General features: G+C 36.9%; 1 protein-coding gene across 1 annotated transcript; it reads right to left on the bottom strand.

The window, feature by feature from the left end:
• Positions 1-7,434: 7,434 nt before the first annotated feature.
• Positions 7,435-18,689, bottom strand: LOC127513282 (ATP-dependent RNA helicase DHX33-like). The gene is made up of 12 exons (XM_051894959.1): positions 18,341-18,689; positions 16,783-16,943; positions 16,312-16,539; positions 15,798-15,968; positions 14,228-14,413; positions 14,038-14,149; positions 13,799-13,958; positions 12,635-12,723; positions 12,178-12,305; positions 11,625-11,828; positions 10,342-10,428; positions 7,435-9,720 (listed from the first exon to the last, which is right to left on the bottom strand). Exons 1-12 carry the CDS (start codon positions 18,546-18,548, stop codon positions 9,412-9,414), a joined length of 2,043 nt encoding a protein of 680 aa, XP_051750919.1. The 5' UTR covers positions 18,549-18,689; the 3' UTR covers positions 7,435-9,411.
• Positions 18,690-18,697: the final 8 nt, after the last annotated feature.

An 18,697-nucleotide genomic window follows, 5' to 3' on the forward strand; every position in this document is an offset into this window, starting at 1 on the left:
TGTATGTTTGTTCTATTGTATTTGTGCAATTCCTCGTAACTCCATGTAGCCAATAAGTGTATCATTCAACTTCTCATGGTCTAAAATCGCAATACTTGTAAAATCGCAATTCTTAAAAATCAGAATGCATATCATATCGCACCCAAATATCGTGATGTATCGAATCAGGGAAATAGGTGCATCATCCCATCCCTAATAAATATAATTTTATATGGTACATTTTTGTACCATAACAATAAAGCGCTAATAAATAATTGCTAAACACACCATTAATGGTCTGATAATGTGTGAGGAGTATCCTCAGCAGTAAAATCAGGAACTGACGTCTCATAAATAAACCAAACTGATTTCAAAGGTTACTAAAAACAAAGTTGAACCCTTGCTGATCAAACACATCCACTTCTTCAGCCTCATACATCAATGAAAGAATTAAAAATTCTCGTGGGAGACGAATGCTGCACTTAAAGGGCTGATAATACTCAAAATATGAAGAGAAACAACATTTTATGAAAATGATAAGTATGAAACAGCCTGTTGTACTCATACAATGGATGTTCAGTCAAGTTAGCTGAAGATGCTCATAAATAAACGAGGGTCTTTGATTTCACCTCGAGACCGTAATCGAGTTAATTAGCACAATAAACGAAATGAATAATCTGTGTATAATTACACACATACAACATGAGCGCTCTGATATGGAACTCATTCACACATTACACGCTAGTTAGCATTAGCTGCTATCGCACTGTGTTTCTGTTCTTAAGAACAAAAGCCACATTCAAATACAGCTTTAAACGTATGTCGTTTCATTTATTTCCAGATGTACAGGAATACCAATAAGCGTCTCAAGAAAAGACCATAAATATAAGGCTAATATTGCTATTTTATTAAATTCTCAGTCAGGTCAGCGGCCCGGAGGCGACTCTCGGCTGTGTGTCAAAACCTACCGAACTCCCTATTTAGACATTATTTCCAGATCTTCAGACGCGCACTTAAACTCTGGAACGCGCATAAATGATCCAAAACATTCGAAAGGAGGTCGAAACGTTGTTTTCAAACGCTCGAGCCGCGCCTATGACAGCCACAAACGTTGTCTAGGTAGGGAACTCGCTAGGTTTTGACACACAGACCCTCTCTCTCTCACCTGGACGTGAAGACTTTAGAGCAGCTGATGGAGCTGCTCAGGTCGCACAGGGCGCGGTAATTGGCGTCGCGGGTCTTTTCCCTCTCCACATGGAATGCGTACAGGGATATCAGAATTCCTGAGAGACACACGAGCAGCCGGACTATCCGCTCCCAGCGAGGGGTGGACACTCGCAAGACGGGCGCCGCCATTTTTTCCCGGCCTTTGCACGAACGCGCGCAGCCTCCCCTGCCTCAACCGTTGGGCGCGCGACGTGGAAAAGCGTCGGGACGTGTCACCAGACCAAAGGGCGTGACTTGATTTTAATGTGGGCGTGGTTTGTTGGACAGGGGCGTGTCTATCAAGCGTCTCGCCATTCTTGTGTCAGTGGGGGCCTTTATAATAAAACAAGATTCAGGGTATCTTTGTGCGGCCCTTTGTACTCTGATTACACACCCGCATGTTGTAAAAAGCTGCAGGCGGGTATATTATACAGAGAGAGAGAGAGAACTTTTGATTAACTTACATAATATTATATATAATATATATAAATGAGGTGTCATCACTTTAACTTGAATATGACTGAAGGAGTTTATGATTGAATAAATGAAAGAATAAATGATTTTATCTCTGATTTGTTAGTTAGAAGATAACATGAATGACAAGACTGTTGCTATCATGGATGATTTTATCATGGAGATTTGTATTAGTTTTTGTATATATTATGTGTATGCATGCATACAGAAATGACTGAATCTTAAAATGTGTCGTGTATTATATTCTAGTGCATTGTATGTTTTATACTGTGCTGAATTGAATTGTGTAATGCATTTTATATAATATAACAGACATTAAACAGAGTTTGAAGTGCTACCTTAGTTAGTTTGATGACAAACTTTGATGAAAGTTTAAAATAACTTTGAAAAGCTTTAAGTTTGAAAGTAAAAAAAAAATGTTACTAGCCTGTATTAACATGTTGCTAGCATGATTTACCACATTGCTAACATGTTTTAACACATTGTTAGCTTGTTTTAGCATGTTGCTAGCATGATTTAACACATTAACTTGTTTTAGCATGTTGCTAGCATGATTTAACACATTGCTAGCATGTTTTAGCATTTTGCTAGCATGATATAACATATTGCTATCATGTTATAACATGTTGCTAACATAATTTAACACATTACTAGCATGTTGCTAGCCTGATGACGACGTTTTCATGTCACCGGAAATAGAGTCATCAGTGTCCCAGTGTGTAGTGAGCTAGCGTCCTTTACTGTCCTTACCAGTGCCCGAATTTGTGTACACGATATAACTGATTCATGAGCTCGGGAGCTAAGAAGCTGATTGAGACGCACCCTAACACATTGATGGCTTGTTTTAGCATTTTGCTAGCATGATTTAACACATTGTTAGCTTGTTTTAGCATTTTGCTAGCATGATTTAACATGTTGCCGACATGATTTAACATGCTGCTAATGTGATTTACCATGTTGCTAGTATGATATAGAACATTGTTAGCATGTTTTAACATTTCGCTAGCATGATTAACATATTGCTAGCATGTTGCTTACATTACCATGTTGCTAGCATGTTTTAACATGTTATTATCATGATTAGTATGTTGCTAGCTTAAGTTAGCATGTTGCTAACATGTTGCTGACATGATTTAACATGTTTTGCTAACATGATTTAATACATTGCTAGCTTGAATTGGCATATTAATAGCATTAATTATAACATTGCTAGCACGTTTCTAACATGAGTTGCGTCCCAAATGACGCACTATACATTATACACTTATACATTATGTACTCATGCACTATGTACTCATCCATGTAGTGCGTGAATTGTATAAGGTTATTTTGTCATTTAACATCAGAGTCTGATCCCCTCTCTCCCTCTGCTACATAATTAAAGCTGCGACTTCGTTTTTTCCGTTAATTTAGTGCATCATCCAGGTATTTAAAGTGCACTTTTTCTTTTTGGAATTTTCTGTGTGAACACACTACTCGCACTATTTGTGCTTAAAAACGTCATAGAATAGTGCATAAGTACGCAAATTGGGATGCACCTAAGAATTAACACATTAGCATGGTTTAACACATTTCTAGCATGTTTTTATTGCAAGCATGATTAGCACGTGGCTAGCATGAATTAGCATGTTGCTAATATGATTAGCATGTTACTAGCATGTTGTCCTAGGATAGTCATCAATGCTGCCTTCACGTGCTCTCTGAGTTATTGTAAATATGAGTTCCTAGGTAAAAAATTTGCACATGAATGCCCTCTCATGTTGAAACTTGAATGCGATAAGCTCATAATCACGACTTCAGAAGTCGAAATTATCAAACTGCCTATAGCACATGAAGGCAGCATACGATTTGCTAGTGATAGACAGCTTAAAGGTGCAATATGTAGGATTTATTACTGCTAGAGGTCGCTAGAGGCCTATTCAAAACAAAGGCGTAGCTTGATGACGGCAAGCTTGAGCGCAGAATCTTGGGACATGTGGTCTTCACCTCACAGCCGGTGGACTCAGGAAGAAATTATGTTCATGGATGTGATTATTAACGTTACTGTAGTATGAAGCAGAGCAGGACCGAGTGTTGTGGGAGCTGAATGAGGCCGCTGGAGCGATTGCACAACACACCTCACGAGCAGCGGAACTTTTATTATGACACAGTCGCCAGCGCTGCTTCCGCATTTCTGGTCGTGAGTATGAGGTAACACAGCTCTGTTTATCATATTAGATACATTTGAGTGTGTTGAAAATGTTGTTATAACGTTACTCTGTGCATTCGCTCGGCGGCTGCTGTGAGACACTTGTTTGAGACACACCAGATCGATTTTAGAATATCATATTAAATGCTGGATGGCTTGTGTTGATAAATGGCATGCAATTAATTTTAATACGTATTGTATGATGGAGAAAATTCTGTATTACTGTTACTAAAAATAAAGCTGCATCTGATTATGCTATGTTAGCTACTTCACAAAATAGTGTTTTTCTCTGAGGCATGGTAAAGCATGGTACTCGCAAAAAATCAAGAAAATTAGATTTAAACAATAATACTAAACATGTTGAGCTATATAACAATAATTAGTTTTCTGTCTATAAACGTAACCAAACAGTTGTTCCCTTGTCTATTAAAACGTGTAATAAATTAAAGCATCTTTGGTGTTTCCATGGTTTTTACAAAATAAAACTGGAAACCGAGGGTAACGCGGGTATGACGCAATTGACAGGCCACTCCTCACCTTGGTTAAAATTGCAATTTTCTTATGATTTACAAATATTTGGAAACATTTGGGATATTGTAAGTACTCAAGTGAACAAAATATATAAACACTGGCCTAGTGGTTTTTGGATATTTTACTGCAAAAATCTTACATATTGCACCTTTAAATCCTGTATAAGTCTTCTTGTGCAAAAGTCTTGACCCCCTCAATAAAAGTCTATGGGATTTTTCGTAGTTTTGATAATCCGTTTAAGAAAGATAGTTAGAAAAGATACAGCAACCAGAGTGAGGACAGTCTGAAGGTCTGAGTCGGGTTTGGTGGTTCTAGCTTTGAAAGCTCTAGGAGGAGATACGGTTTAAAATTTAGTCTCAGAAGAAGAAGAAGAAGCTCAAATAGTAGATCAGTATCTCAGATTTGTCAAGCCAACATAATGACATGTTGGCATTAATGAAGTTACACCATGTAGTGAAGCAACACTGCCACACTGTGGCTTCTTTCTGCGACAGCACATGCTTGCATTTTGTATATATATTGCACTGCTTTGGTTCTCTAAAAGTTCCCTGTCATCCACTATAAAAGTAATATGTATTCAACAAAGAATGCAAAACATTTTGTGTCAAATCTAATTATGACCCTGCAGTCGAATGAATTATTATTTTAAGTGAAGGTTTGTAAATGTGCATGCAAACGGTTTGGGGAACCATCTTTATGTATCCATATGTATTCTTTTTGTTTGTTTCAGGTGTAAAATGCAATCACAAAAAGCAGCAAATAAGATTAGAACACCTATTAAAAACAGATGTGCAAAGCTGGGTAATGAGAAGTAACAAACAGTAATAGTGCATTGTACTTCTGTGAATTAAAAAAGGAAAATGCGGAAGTGGGCTTTGTTTTTGCATGGATGCATGGCTAAAAACGGCCCAGCGTCCAGCCAATCACAAGAGCTTTAAACGAACCAATCACACGAGTCCCACTAAAATGCAACCACTCACACGAGAGCAGGGACTCTCAGCCAATCACCCACGAGCTCTAATACCCACGTGACTTTAGCGTTTCAGAAAACTGTGTGACATCAGCTTTGTTTACTCACAGAAGAGAAGCGAAGGGAAGAGCTCGTGCAGCAAGTGTCTATATTCTAACAAACATGGCCGCCGATATCGATAGATTAGTGTCATTTGAAGAGGCGCATTATGATCAATATGACTATTATAACCTGGAGGAATATCCCTGCCATGCTGGAGGAAAAGGCAGAAGTAAGAAGGAGATCGGACTGAACACTAATCGCCATTGTCCAGCTGGGCACGAGAGAAAAATAGCAGGGAAACTGCAAAACAGTGAGATTAAACGCAGGAGAACTAAGAGCTCGTCCTCCTGAGGAAACTGTATCGAGGTAAGTATGATCAGACAAATGTCAGATGTGTTTTGCACACTTCCTGAGAGACATGTCCAGGCCAGTCCTCCACCCTCTTTGTGCAACAACTCCCATTTTATGTAACCGCCAGGGATCACATTTTCATAACATGCACCAATATACGCATCTCTTGTTTGTATATTTGCATATTTTTATTTTATTGCGAATATTCCTCATGCTTTGTTTTTAATTCGATTTTTTTGTGTTACAGAATATGGCCGCACATACTGGAGATGGATGAGTGAAACCGGATCGTGGTCCAAATGTCTGTTCTGCCTTTTTTCCCGACCCACTGAATGTTGATCTCATTCAGCTCGAGGCGCGCGCATGCGCATCTGTTCCACATTCTGCTGCTGTCACGTGATACGCTGGTGTCTGTCGCAGCAGTCTTGACATGAATAGCTTGTGTATGTGTTTGGGTGTTGGGTGTCACGTCTTAAACGTTCACTGACTTTAGAGATAAAATGTGTTCAGCTGATGGAAATTATGTGTTCTTAAAGACACAAGAAAACTTCTGTAACTGTAGTTTAAATAAATTTGCATAATTCTCTATGTGGTGTTTTTTTGTGCATCTGAATATCCACTTTCATTTAAACTTAGCTGGAAGTTTTGGGGATTTCCAAAGTTTGAAAGAAAATAAAATGTGTCAAATGAGTAAATATATGTAGTCTAACATGAGCTTCAGGTTTTGTTTATGCAGCCACACAACTGTCATTATAACAGATCCTCAAAATCATTTTATAGGCTATTAAATTAATGCATATTTGTGTGGCTTATGTGTCTAAATACTTTTGTGTCACTGTATGTATCTTATTTGATAATATGGGAAGGATTATCACAGTTATAAGGTAACTTTTGGCCCTCTAGCGGTTAAAAACAAGATTGCATACATTTTGCGGAAGAATATGTTTTTGTTGTGCTTCGGCTCTACAATTAACCTCAGACACGCGTCAAAGCAGCCGGAGCAACTTCTCTCTATTTACGGATATGACGAGACACGCACGGGCGAGTGACGTATGTACGAAATTCCCCGCGAAAACCATCCCGACAGGTCTAAAATATAAACTCTTATAATAGGCTTACCATCGTGAATCAGGGTAAAACGAAAACACGTTTTGGAAGAAAACATCGATGATGTACATAGACTTAATTTTTGAAAAAAAAAAAAAAAAAAAAAAAAGTTACATAGTGTACCTTTAATGTGGGGAATCGCCTCACAACTGCGATTTTACTTGAGCTACATCTAATATTACAGAGAAGATCAGTTTAACCTGATATCGAAGACTGCATTTTGAGCTCTGTGGCTTCTAGAACAGCCATAACTAAAAATAGTTCAATATTTATCTCTACCCATCCAAACCGTGAGACTAGTGACCTATATTTTCAAGTGTTTAAATAACCGTGATCCTGTTTGAAAATCATGACCACACATTATTCACTGAGATACTCTTGCTTTTCTTAGTGGAAATCTTTTAGTTTATACAATGTATAAACAAAGTGGCAGGGATTCTTTGGATACAAATTAATATCTTGTTTCAAACCCCACCATTTTATTAGAGCATGAATTTATCTAATTAAAAATACACATGCGAAAGCATAAACATTTAATTGTTCATTCATCTTCAGAAGAATTCAATAAAGATGAGATAAAAAAGGATTTCAGAAGAAATGTTTTATCAGTAAGATTGTGGAAATCTGTTGCATTCACAAACAAAAGTTCAAAAGCTTTCTCTGCCCATGCTGTTATGGAAAGTCTGAAGAAGAAATCTTGATACTAAGACTGAACATGTGCACTGGTACATCATGTGTGTACCATAAAAACCTGAGTGATCACATTTTGTCCATCTGATTTCATGCACAGCATACATACATTGTCATATACATCTAAGAATACACATGAGTCTGATATGATTTGCAAAGTGAAGCAATGAAGTAATGTGATATGCTTTAATTCCCTTATATTACAAAGTGGCATGCATTACATTAATATGGGTAATATACTGTAAATCGAATGTTTCTAGATCTGAATTCTATTTGATCCAGAACTGGATCTAAAATTGGCACTGGAACTTAGAACAGCAACATTCCGCATTTATAGAACAAAACTTAACTATTTCAGGTTTTATGTGAATTCTAATATTAATTGATTTTTACATTCAATTCTAGCTAAACAAAATCGCAGCAGAACACTGTGTGTGTATATATATATTATATATATATCACACACACACACACACACACACACATCCATTTATTATGTATTTAAATGATAAAGTACTGCTTAACAATAATCAGAATCTGGAGGAAAATTGTTTAGCTGTCATGAAAATAATGTCACAATATGACAATTCATAACGATCCTTTTTTAACAGTGTCACTGAGCTTCTATTATAATTTTTATTCATATTTTGAATATTTGTTTGAATTTTTATTAGTGCTGTCAAATGATTAATCGTGATTAATCGCATCCAAAATAAAAGTTTTTGTTTACATAATATATGCGTGTGTACTGTGTAATTTTTATTACATATTATATTTATATATATAAAATATTTATATATTTTTGTTAAATATATACATGCATGTGTGTGTATATTTATATATACATAATAAATGTACACAGTACACACATATTATGTAAACAAACTTATTTTGGATGCGATTAATCGCGATGAATAGTTTGAAAGCGCTAATTTTTATGTTTTCTGGTTTCACTTTAATTTTAGTTAAAGTTTTAGTAATTTTTTGTTTTGTTTTTGCAATTTTTATTAGTTTCTCTCTTTTAAATAACTGTATAGCTTTTTATTAATTTTTATTTCAGTTTTAGCACTAAATGTAAACAAGGTAAACTAAATGAAAATGAGAAATGTTGTTGCTTTGACAACTAGCTGAAATAAAATAAGTTTAGGTTTTTTATTTGAATTTAGTTAATATTCATTTAATTTCAATTAACATTTTTTATGGTTTTAGTTTTTAGTTAACTATAATAATCCAGGCTAAAATAGGCTTTCTGCAAAATATAATTTTTTCACTTCTGAATTTTAAGGTGAAATATGACACGGACATCACAATGCTGATCGTCAATCGATCTCCAGCTTCAATCCCAAATATGTGTTTTAGTCTCTTTTTCTTTCTTTCTTTCTTAAACCTTTACTGATTTAATATCAAGTTTTGTGACCTTGCATGGACTCAAACAAAAGACAGATGAAGCATACCTGAATTTCATACAATCAGAGCGCTTCAGCAGTTTGTAAAAGGAGCTGTAGAAACAGGTGTGACATCTTTAGATTTAGAGCAAGTATAAAGGACTCATTCACTTCTAGAAAAATTTCGGTTAACAAAGCACTGTTACTCGAACTCTTTGGCAAAACTACCTAACGTGTTGCATATCAGCATAGCAGTTCAAAAAAAGCAGTTTGTCTGAACAGTTCATCTACTGAGTTGGCGTGTATTAACGAAATGCATATTGTGAAAAAACGCTTACTACCATGCAGTCTTCAGGAACAACAAACTGGGCTGCGTTTCCCAGAGGCATCGTGAGCTAAGTTGGTCGTGGAGAACATTGGTGGCAATGGTCTTCTGGGCTCACGATGCTTTTGGGAAAATGTTTGGTGAAGCTGCAGCATTTCGAGCGTTAACTCTTTGTTGCGCGCAGCTTGCGGCGGAAATGCTCCGGCGCGGCTTCATGCAGCCAATCAGCATCTACCAGGCACAGATCCCTCATGTAGCAGCGCGTCGTGTGCAGGAGCTCGTTGAAGACCACGTAGGCCGGTTTGGCCTGGAACAGGACGGAGGAGGGATGGATGGAAACAGTCTGATGGGTGTCCAGAGCCACGTAGCTGCCGTCCAGCTGCAGTTCTGCAGCGCTCATGAACAAACCGTGAGCCAGACAGCGCCGGACGTTCGCCAGGTCAGATAGAGACGATTCCAGCTTCATGTTCATCTGAAGAAACATAAGATCACAGGGACTTATTGCATGGACACAAATCCATCAGTTTGTACAAACAAACAAACAAATGTCAGATTTACCCTTGTGTACTTCAAATCTAAGTCTAATAGACAAGTGAAGTGTTAGGATTATACTTCCAATATTAAATATTTATTTTGGTTTGTCTCACAGATCAATTATTATAGCTTGTCAAATTTGCCTCTATTTGGGTGTGAGTAAAAACACACAGTTTTTGTGTGTGTCCCTTTAAATGCAAATGAGCTGCTGCTCCCGGCCCCCTTTCCAGAAGAGGGCGGAGCTTTAACAGCTTGCGCTTCGGTCGCTCAACAACAACAAAGCTGGAGAATCTCACGCAGCCAAAATGAGGATTGTCAGTAACGGTGTTCAGCCTTACATTGTTCAAACTGGAGTCGACACTGATGGAGAGACTCAGGAAGAAGTTACAACTTTTAGAATGAAACTAAACATTTCTCAATGTCTTACTCTGGAGGCGGTCATATGTAAATATATTTGCCCATGTGACACCACGATATGAGACTTTCAGTATGTTTTAATGGTACAGAGACCTCTTATATGACAAAAGATCAAGGCAAATTAGATTTTTCATATCTCTACCTTGATGCAGATGTCTCTCAGCTGCGCACGAACCTCCAACACCAGCCCCATGTTCCGGCTGTTCACAAAGTTCTCTCGACACCATTCCTGTTGTAAAGCATGAAAATAAACACAACATAAAGATATTTCCTGAAGCACATATAGAGCAGCAAATGCAATGCATTTCATTAAGATCAATGTAATCTTACAAACTCAAGACGTAATAATAGCTAAATTTACAAAAATGATCACGTTCATACATTTACATACACTTTAATTCTTGAAAAAATTAGTTTCTTAAAGGATTAGTTCACTTCAGAATTAATTTTTCCTGATAATTTACTCACCCCCATGTCATCCAAGATGTTCATGTCTTTCTTTCTTCAGTCGGAAAGAAATGAAGGTTTTTGAGGAAAACATTCCAGGATTTTTCTCCATATAGTGGACTTCACTGGGGTTCAACGGGTTGAAGGTCCAAATGTCAGTTTCAGTGCAGCTTCAAAGAGCTCTACATGATCCCAGACGAGGAATAAGAGTCTTATCTAGAGAAACCATCAGCCATTTTCTTAAAGAAAAATTATGTATTTTTTAACCACAAATGCCCATCTTGCACTTCTCTGTGATGCTCCACGCATTACGTAATCACGTTGGAAAGGTCATGCATGACGTAGGCGGAAGTACCGATCCAGTGTCTACAAAGCGAACGTGCAAAAACAAAGACAAACGCTCGTTACAAAAAAAGGTAAAACAACAATGTCAGACAATTTTGAAGTTGGAGAAGAAAAAGAGATGACCTTTCCAACATTATTACATAATGCGTGGCGCATCTCAGAGCAGTGCAAGATGAGCATTTGTGGTTAAAAAGTATATATATTTTTTTTATTTTTAGAAAATGACTGATGGTTTCTCTAGATAAGACTCTTATTCCTCGTCTGGGATCGTGTAGAGCTCTTTGAAGCTGCACTGAAACTGACATTTGGACCTTCAACCCGTTGAACCCCAGTGAAGTCCACTATATGGAGAAAAATCCTGGAATGTTTTCCTCAAAAACCTTCATTTCTTTTCCTTTGAAGAAAGAAAGACATAAACATCTTGGATGACATGGGGGTGAGTAAATTATCAGGAAATTTTAATTCTGAAGTGAACTAATCCTTTAATGCATTGCATTTCTTTCAAACAAATGAGGAACATAAGCGATGGATTCATCAGTACTTGCATTGTGTATAAAGGAAACCGATGCCTAGTGAAATGATTTGCCGTAAAGTGACTTTGGGACTTTAAAACGCCAGTTTTCATTTCTGTACCTTGTTACCGCTGACTTTCCTATAGGCCCTGTAGATGTTGAGGAGCGTCATGTGGTCGCCCTCACTGGAGATGAACTTCTTGCGGACGGCGAGGACGTCGTCTCTGCGAGCGGGAGGGTTGTAGAGGACAGAGTCGACGGACAGGAGCGAGATGATGGTCAGAACCTCCTCAGTGCAGCAGAACTCAGGGGAGATCAGGAGAGTCTACGGACACGGAGAACACGCTTAGACTAAAACTAAAACCATAAAGAATTTTTTTTCGTTACTTGAAATAAAATTAACGCTTTTTTTTGCCTGTAAATTTTGTCTGTAAACATGTTTGTACATTTTTAAGTTTTTTAAACATTTGGCCAAAGGAGCCAGGTATTTCCAACTTCTTTTTACTTCTAAGCGAAGATTCAGTCTCTTGTGTGTTACGTGTGCTGTAGTCACTCGCTGCAGTTCTCTTAATGCCCACCGGTGTCACTAATAACAAGAGTTTCTGAATTCTACATATAGACCCTTTCAAGTAATAATAATAATAAAGACAAAAACACAACAAACAGTTTCTTACTTTAGAGAAGCGAGGCTCTAGAGGGAAACAGGCCATTTTCTTGCCCAGTGGCGTTAGAGACACCTGGTCGTCTTTTCTGTCGACGGCCCCGAGGATACTGAGCTGCTCCACGGCCGCCCGCATCGACTCTGCTCACATGATGCATGGGAAACATTATCTTTAACATGTAAAACTGCATATTAAAGCTGATCATTATTATCATCATCATTATTAATGAACATAACTATTAATTATTGAACATGTGTGTCCTTTGTTGTGTTTCTGTCACTGTTTTATAAAAGCAACAACCTGGTGAAGGTCATTGTGAGTAAAAAAAAAATAATTTAAATAGAAAACATGATTATTTTTCTGACCTTATTTTTAGATTTTTTTTCTTATTTTTCTTATTTTGATACATTTTCATTTTATATAACCTTTTTGCAGTGTATGTAATGATGACGTGTTTGAGAGTTCATACCAGTTGACGGTTTAGACATGAAGTCAAAGTTGAGCACATCAGGAACTCCCAGAGCGAGCAGCTGCAGTATGACACTGGCCAGATTACACCTACAGAGTCATTACAAATCATTACTGAACACAGACAGAATACAGAAAAGTACAGCTTTATGGAATAAGCGTCTTTTTAAAGAAAATAAGTATTTTTAAGGAAAATGAGTAATAATTCTTCTAAAATTGGTGAAAAAAGTTATTTTTATTTTAAAATAAATAAGAACAGATTTTTTTTTTTTTTTTTTAGAAAAATAAATATCATTTAAGAAAAAAGTATAATTTTAAAATAAGTAGTATTTTTAGGGAAACAAGTTTCATATATTTAAAAAAAAATAAGTATACATTTTAGGAAAATTTGTATAATTAAACAAAAGCATAATGTTTAGAAAAAAAAGTATGATTTAAGAAAATAAGCATCATTTCATTTTTAAAAAAAATAAATATAGTTTTTTTTTTTTTTTTTTTAGGAAAGTAAGTATCTTCTGAGAAAATAAGTATCATTTTAAATGTATAAATACATATTTATATGTATTATTTAAGTGTAGTATTTTTAGGGAAAAAAGTATCATTTAAGAAAATAAGCATCTTTTTTAAAGAAAATAAGTATAATTTTTCCAAGAAAAAAGTATCTTTTTTTAAAAGAAAATAAATATTATTTTTAAAGAAAATAAGTATAATTCTTCTTCTAAAAAAATAAGTGTCATTTTTAAAAATAATTTTATTTTTTTAGAAAAATAAGTATCATTTAAGAAAGTATAATTATAAAAATAAGTATTTTTAATTATAAATAAGTATTTTTAGGAAAATTTGTATAATTAAAGAAAAAATTTTTTTTTTTGAAAATAAGCATCATGTAAAAAAAAAAGAAAAGAAAAGTATGGATTTTTTAGAAAAGTAAGTATAATTTAAGAAAATAAGCATAATTGATTCTGACAGTCAAGATGCTGAAAAACAGGGAAATTCAACACAGTAGCCAAAGGCTTCAACCTGGTGCATGTGAACAGAATACACAGATCAAAAGCAACAACATGTTCTGTGTGAACGGCAAGAATTATTGTCACATATTGTCTGTTATATCACCACAACACAATTCCAGCTGTAAGAATGTGACGACAGGAGGTGTCGGCTGTACCTCTGTATCTCGGGTACGGTCATGTTGGCGAGGTTGTCAAACTCCTCTTCAGTGTAGAGACGGTAACACAGACCCGCGTCTTCTCTCCCGGCTCGACCGGCCCGCTGCCACGCCTGGGCTTTAGACACCCGCTGCACCGCCAACACCTCCAGACCGCTCTCTGATTCACAGAAACAGACATCAGCATCACTCCTGAACACACAAACCAGCAGGACTGCCTTGGACTTCGAGAGTTTCACCTGGATTGTAGCGTTTGGCTTTCACCATCCCCGTGTCAATGACGTATTTGATGCCGGAGATGGTGATGGATGTTTCCGCGATGTTTGTGGAGAGAATCACTTTCCTGGATCCCTGTAACGCACAGAAAGGAGTGTGAGTGAAAGTTCAGCGTCACACGTGTGGTCGTGTGGTGTCTGTTACTGTCGTGACCTTGGGCGCGGGATGAAAGACCCTGAGCTGTTGGGTGGGCGGCAGCGAGGCGTACAGGGGGACGACCGTCATCGGTGCGCAGGTCTCAGGCAGGTGCTTCGATATGTCTCGACAGGTGCGCGCCAGCGCTTCAATCTCCTCCTGCCCCGTCATAAACACCAGGATATCATGGGATGGAGGAGCTTCCTTTAAGAAAAGGATTGTAGTTTTTTTAAAGGAAATAAGTAGCATGTTTTACGAAAATAAATATCTTTGTTAAAGAAAATAAGCATTGTTTTTTAAGAAAAACAAATACAGTTTTTTTTAAAGAAACAAAATATAATTTTCAAAAGACATAAATATTGTTTATTTTTTAAGAAATAAGTATAATTCCTTAAGAAAATTAATTGTTTTGTCATTATTTAAAAAGAAAAAGATAATTTGTTAAAGAAAATAAGTATATTTTTAATGGAAATAATTGTTTTATCATTTTTTAAAATAAGAAGTGTAATATTTTAAAGAAAAGTATTTTTTTTTAATTAAGTATAATTGTTAAAGAAAATAAGTATTGTTTTTTAAAGAAAATAAGTATAATTTTTGAAGTAAATAAGTATAATTTTTCAAAGGAAATAAATGTTTTATCATTTTGTAAAGAAAATATGTGTTTTTTTATCCATTTAAGTATCTTTTTTAAAGAAAACAAGTACCTTTTTTTTTAAAAGACAGAAATATTGTTTATTATTTAAGAAATAAGTATAATTTTTAATGTAAATAATTGTTTTATCATTATTTAAAAAGAAAGAAGTATATTTATAATATTTTAAGAAGTATATATATAATATTTCAAAGAAAATAAGTATTTTTTTTTAAATAAGTATCATTTTTAAAGAAATATTGTTTTAAGTATTGTTCTTTAAGAAAATAAGTATTACTTTTTAAAAGACAAATATTGTTTTATTTTTAAGAAATAAGTACAGTTTTCTTAAGAATAAGTATCATTTGTTAAACAAATTAAGTATAATTTTTTAAAGAAAATAAGTATTTTTTTAACCATTTAAGTATCTTTTTTAAAGAAAATAAGTATGTTTTTAGAATTAGTATAATTTTTAAAGAAAATGTTTTTTAATCATTTTTATTTTCTTAATTTTATTCTTAATATTTTAACATTTTCAAAAGAAAATAAATAAATATGTATGTTTTAAAGAATTTAAGCGTCATTTCTTAAAGAAATAATATATATTGTTTAAATAAAATAAGTATTGTTTTATTATTTTTAAAGAAAACTAGCACCATTTTTTAAGAAAATAAATATCCTCTTTTGCACTTCAAATAAAAACCAAAAATCCAGAGCTGTATTTACTCACTAACCATTTGAAAGAGCTAAAAAACCTGCTGTGAACGCAAGCCATTCAGTGACGATGATAAGAGACAAACATCACACATCAGGATGTATTTATGAGTCAAACACTCATTGGCCTCCTCTAAATCAAAGACTCGATGTGATCAGGTGTCATTTGGCTTTTTGAAATTGGAATCTATGTGTGCATGTGTGTGTGTGTGTGTGTGTGTGTGTGTGTGTGTGAGGACTGACCTGGTGAATCTGAAATATGGAGACCAGCGCTGCCTGCAGATAGTCGGACTGAGGCTGTTTGGTGTAGAAGATCTGAATGGGATGCTGTCGGCCCTCCAGATACAGAACAGGTGATTTATTGAAGTACTGAGAGAACAGATCCACGTCCATGGTGGCAGACATCACAAAAACCTGCAGATAAACAGCATTCGTTCACTGACGCTCTCACACTCTCTGCTGCTGTCATGTTGAGAATCAACACACAACCTGACATCAATTTCAACCGTGGAAAGACGTCAATAAAACAGCTTGTGAACAAGGTCACTTAAAGGTGCAGTAAGCACGCCCCACCCAAAAGGACACACCCCTAACTTGATAGCTCCGCCCCCAAATTCACAAACACACAATGCAACACAGGCACGTCCCCCCTCATGAGTGGACACGCCCCTTACTGCTGATTGGCTACGAGTGTGTTGTGTTGGCTACAGCATTAGTTGTTTTTTTGATCTTAAGATGAGGTCCGTTTCTCTCGTACCTTCAGAGGTATTTTGTTCTGTTCTGTGCGTTTGCGCTGGGCGGCCTTCACCACGCCGAACAGGACGTCAGTGTGTACGGTGCGCTCGTGAGCCTCGTCCAGGATCACCACCGTGTAGCGCAGTAATAACGGATCCCCTATAGCCTCTCGCAGCAACATCCCGTCTGTCATGAACTTCAGCTTGGTCTCCGGCGACGTGACGTCTTCGAAGCGCACCGTGTAGCCCACCTGAGGAACAACCATGATGAAGAGCAGACATCTTGTGATCAAACGCTTTATACAGTACAGACTGTTCCAGAGCAGCTTCACAGTGATAAACAGGAAAATAACAGAATCAAACTTCATCATATAAAGCAGCTCTAAAAAGACATTATTATTCAATAATATATTATTTAATGACAATCATATTCAATTTGGACGATGCAATTAGAGAATGTGGACTTTAATTTCCTCTTTAATTGAAAAACACACCAGTTTTCCCAGCTGCACTTTCTTTTCCTCGGCCACTCTTCCAGCCAGCGATACGGCAGCCACCCGGCGCGGTTGAGTGATGGCGATGATGCCCTGCCGCCCGATGCCCGCCTCGTACAGGTACTGCGGTATCTGCGTGGTTTTACCTGAGCCCGTCTCACCTGCAACAGGAAAGTATTATGTGTACTTCTTTTGCTGGATTACAACATTCGAAAATGATGGTCCAAATATATATGGTATTATTACCATGGTAAATGTCCAAAATGCATGGTATTACTATGGTACGTGTCCAAAATGCATGGTATTACCATGGTATTGCATGGTATTACCGTGGTATGTGTTCAAAATGCATGGTATTACCATGGCATGTGTACAAATTACCATGGTACGTGTACAAATCACCATGGTACGTGTACAAATCACCATGGTACGTGTCCAAAATGCATGTTATTACCATGGTATGTGTCCAAATTACCATGGTACGTGTCCAAATTACCATGGTACGTGTACAAATTACCTTGGTACGTGTCCAAAATGCACGGTATTACTATGGTACGTGTCCAAAATGCATGGTATTACCATGGTACGTGTACAAATTACCATGGTACGCGTCCAAAATGCATGGTATTACTATGGTACGTGTCCAAAATGCATGGTATTACCATGGTACGTGTACAAAATGCATGTTATTACCATGGTATGTGTCCAAATTACCATGGTACGTGTCCAAATTACCATGGTACGTGTCCAAAATGCACGGTATTACTATGGTACGTGTCCAAAATGCATGGTATTACCATGGTACGTGTACAAATTACCATGGTACGTGTCCAAAATGCATGGTATTACTATGGTACGTGTCCAAAATGCATGGTATTACCATGGTACGTGTACAAATTACCATGGTACGCGTCCAAAATGCATGGTATTACTATGGTACGCGTCCAAAATGCATGTTATTACCATGATATGTGTCCAAATTACCATGGTACGTGTACAAATTACCATGGTACGCGTCCAAAATGCATGGTATTACCATGGTATGTGTCCAAATTACCACGGTACGTGTACAAATTACCATGGTACACGTTCAAAATGCATGTTATTACCATGGTACATGCAGAAAATGCATGGTATTACCATGGTACGCGTCCAAAATGCATGTTATTACTATGGTATGTGTCCAAAATACATGTTATTACCATGGTATGTGTCCAAATTACCACGGTATGTGTACAAATGACTATGGTACACGTTCAAAATGCATGTTATTACCATGGCACATGTCCAAAATGCATAGTATTACCATGGTACATGCACAAAATGCATGGTATTACCATGGTACGTGTCCAAAATGCATGGTATTACCATGGTATGTGTCCAAATGCATGGTGTTACTATGGTACATGTCCAAGAAGTAGTGCATTGTCACAATACATGTAAAACATATAGCATTACCACGGTGCACTTCCAAAAACAAGGTATTACCGTGTTATACTTTGTTGTAAATTCTGTCAGCTCAGATATCAAAACGGAAGTTACATATATAACGTCTTACCGATGAACACAGCATTGTGCAGCTGTCGGAGTTGGTTGATCACCTGTGTTCTGCTCTGGTAGATGGGCAGCTGTTTCCGCTGCGCGTCCACGCTGACGGGCGCGTGTCCCGCTCTGGGCAGCAGCATGCCGGGCTTCTTATCCAGGCGGAAGAAGGGAGAGCCCGGCTTAAATCTCTTCGCCGGAGGAGGATCGGGGTCGTGGGGCATGATCCGCAGGAGACGCGCAGCACCGTGAATCCGTCTCACTCACCGAGAAGGGCTGATTTCGTTCATAAAGAAAGACGGACAGCATAGGAGTCTCGCGCTGCAGTTGTTTACATCATCCCCTCGCTCATGTGGCTCACAGACTGCTGGCG

This window comes from Ctenopharyngodon idella, chromosome 5 (genome assembly GCF_019924925.1).
Source record: "Ctenopharyngodon idella isolate HZGC_01 chromosome 5, HZGC01, whole genome shotgun sequence".
NCBI lineage: Eukaryota > Metazoa > Chordata > Actinopteri > Cypriniformes > Xenocyprididae > Ctenopharyngodon > Ctenopharyngodon idella.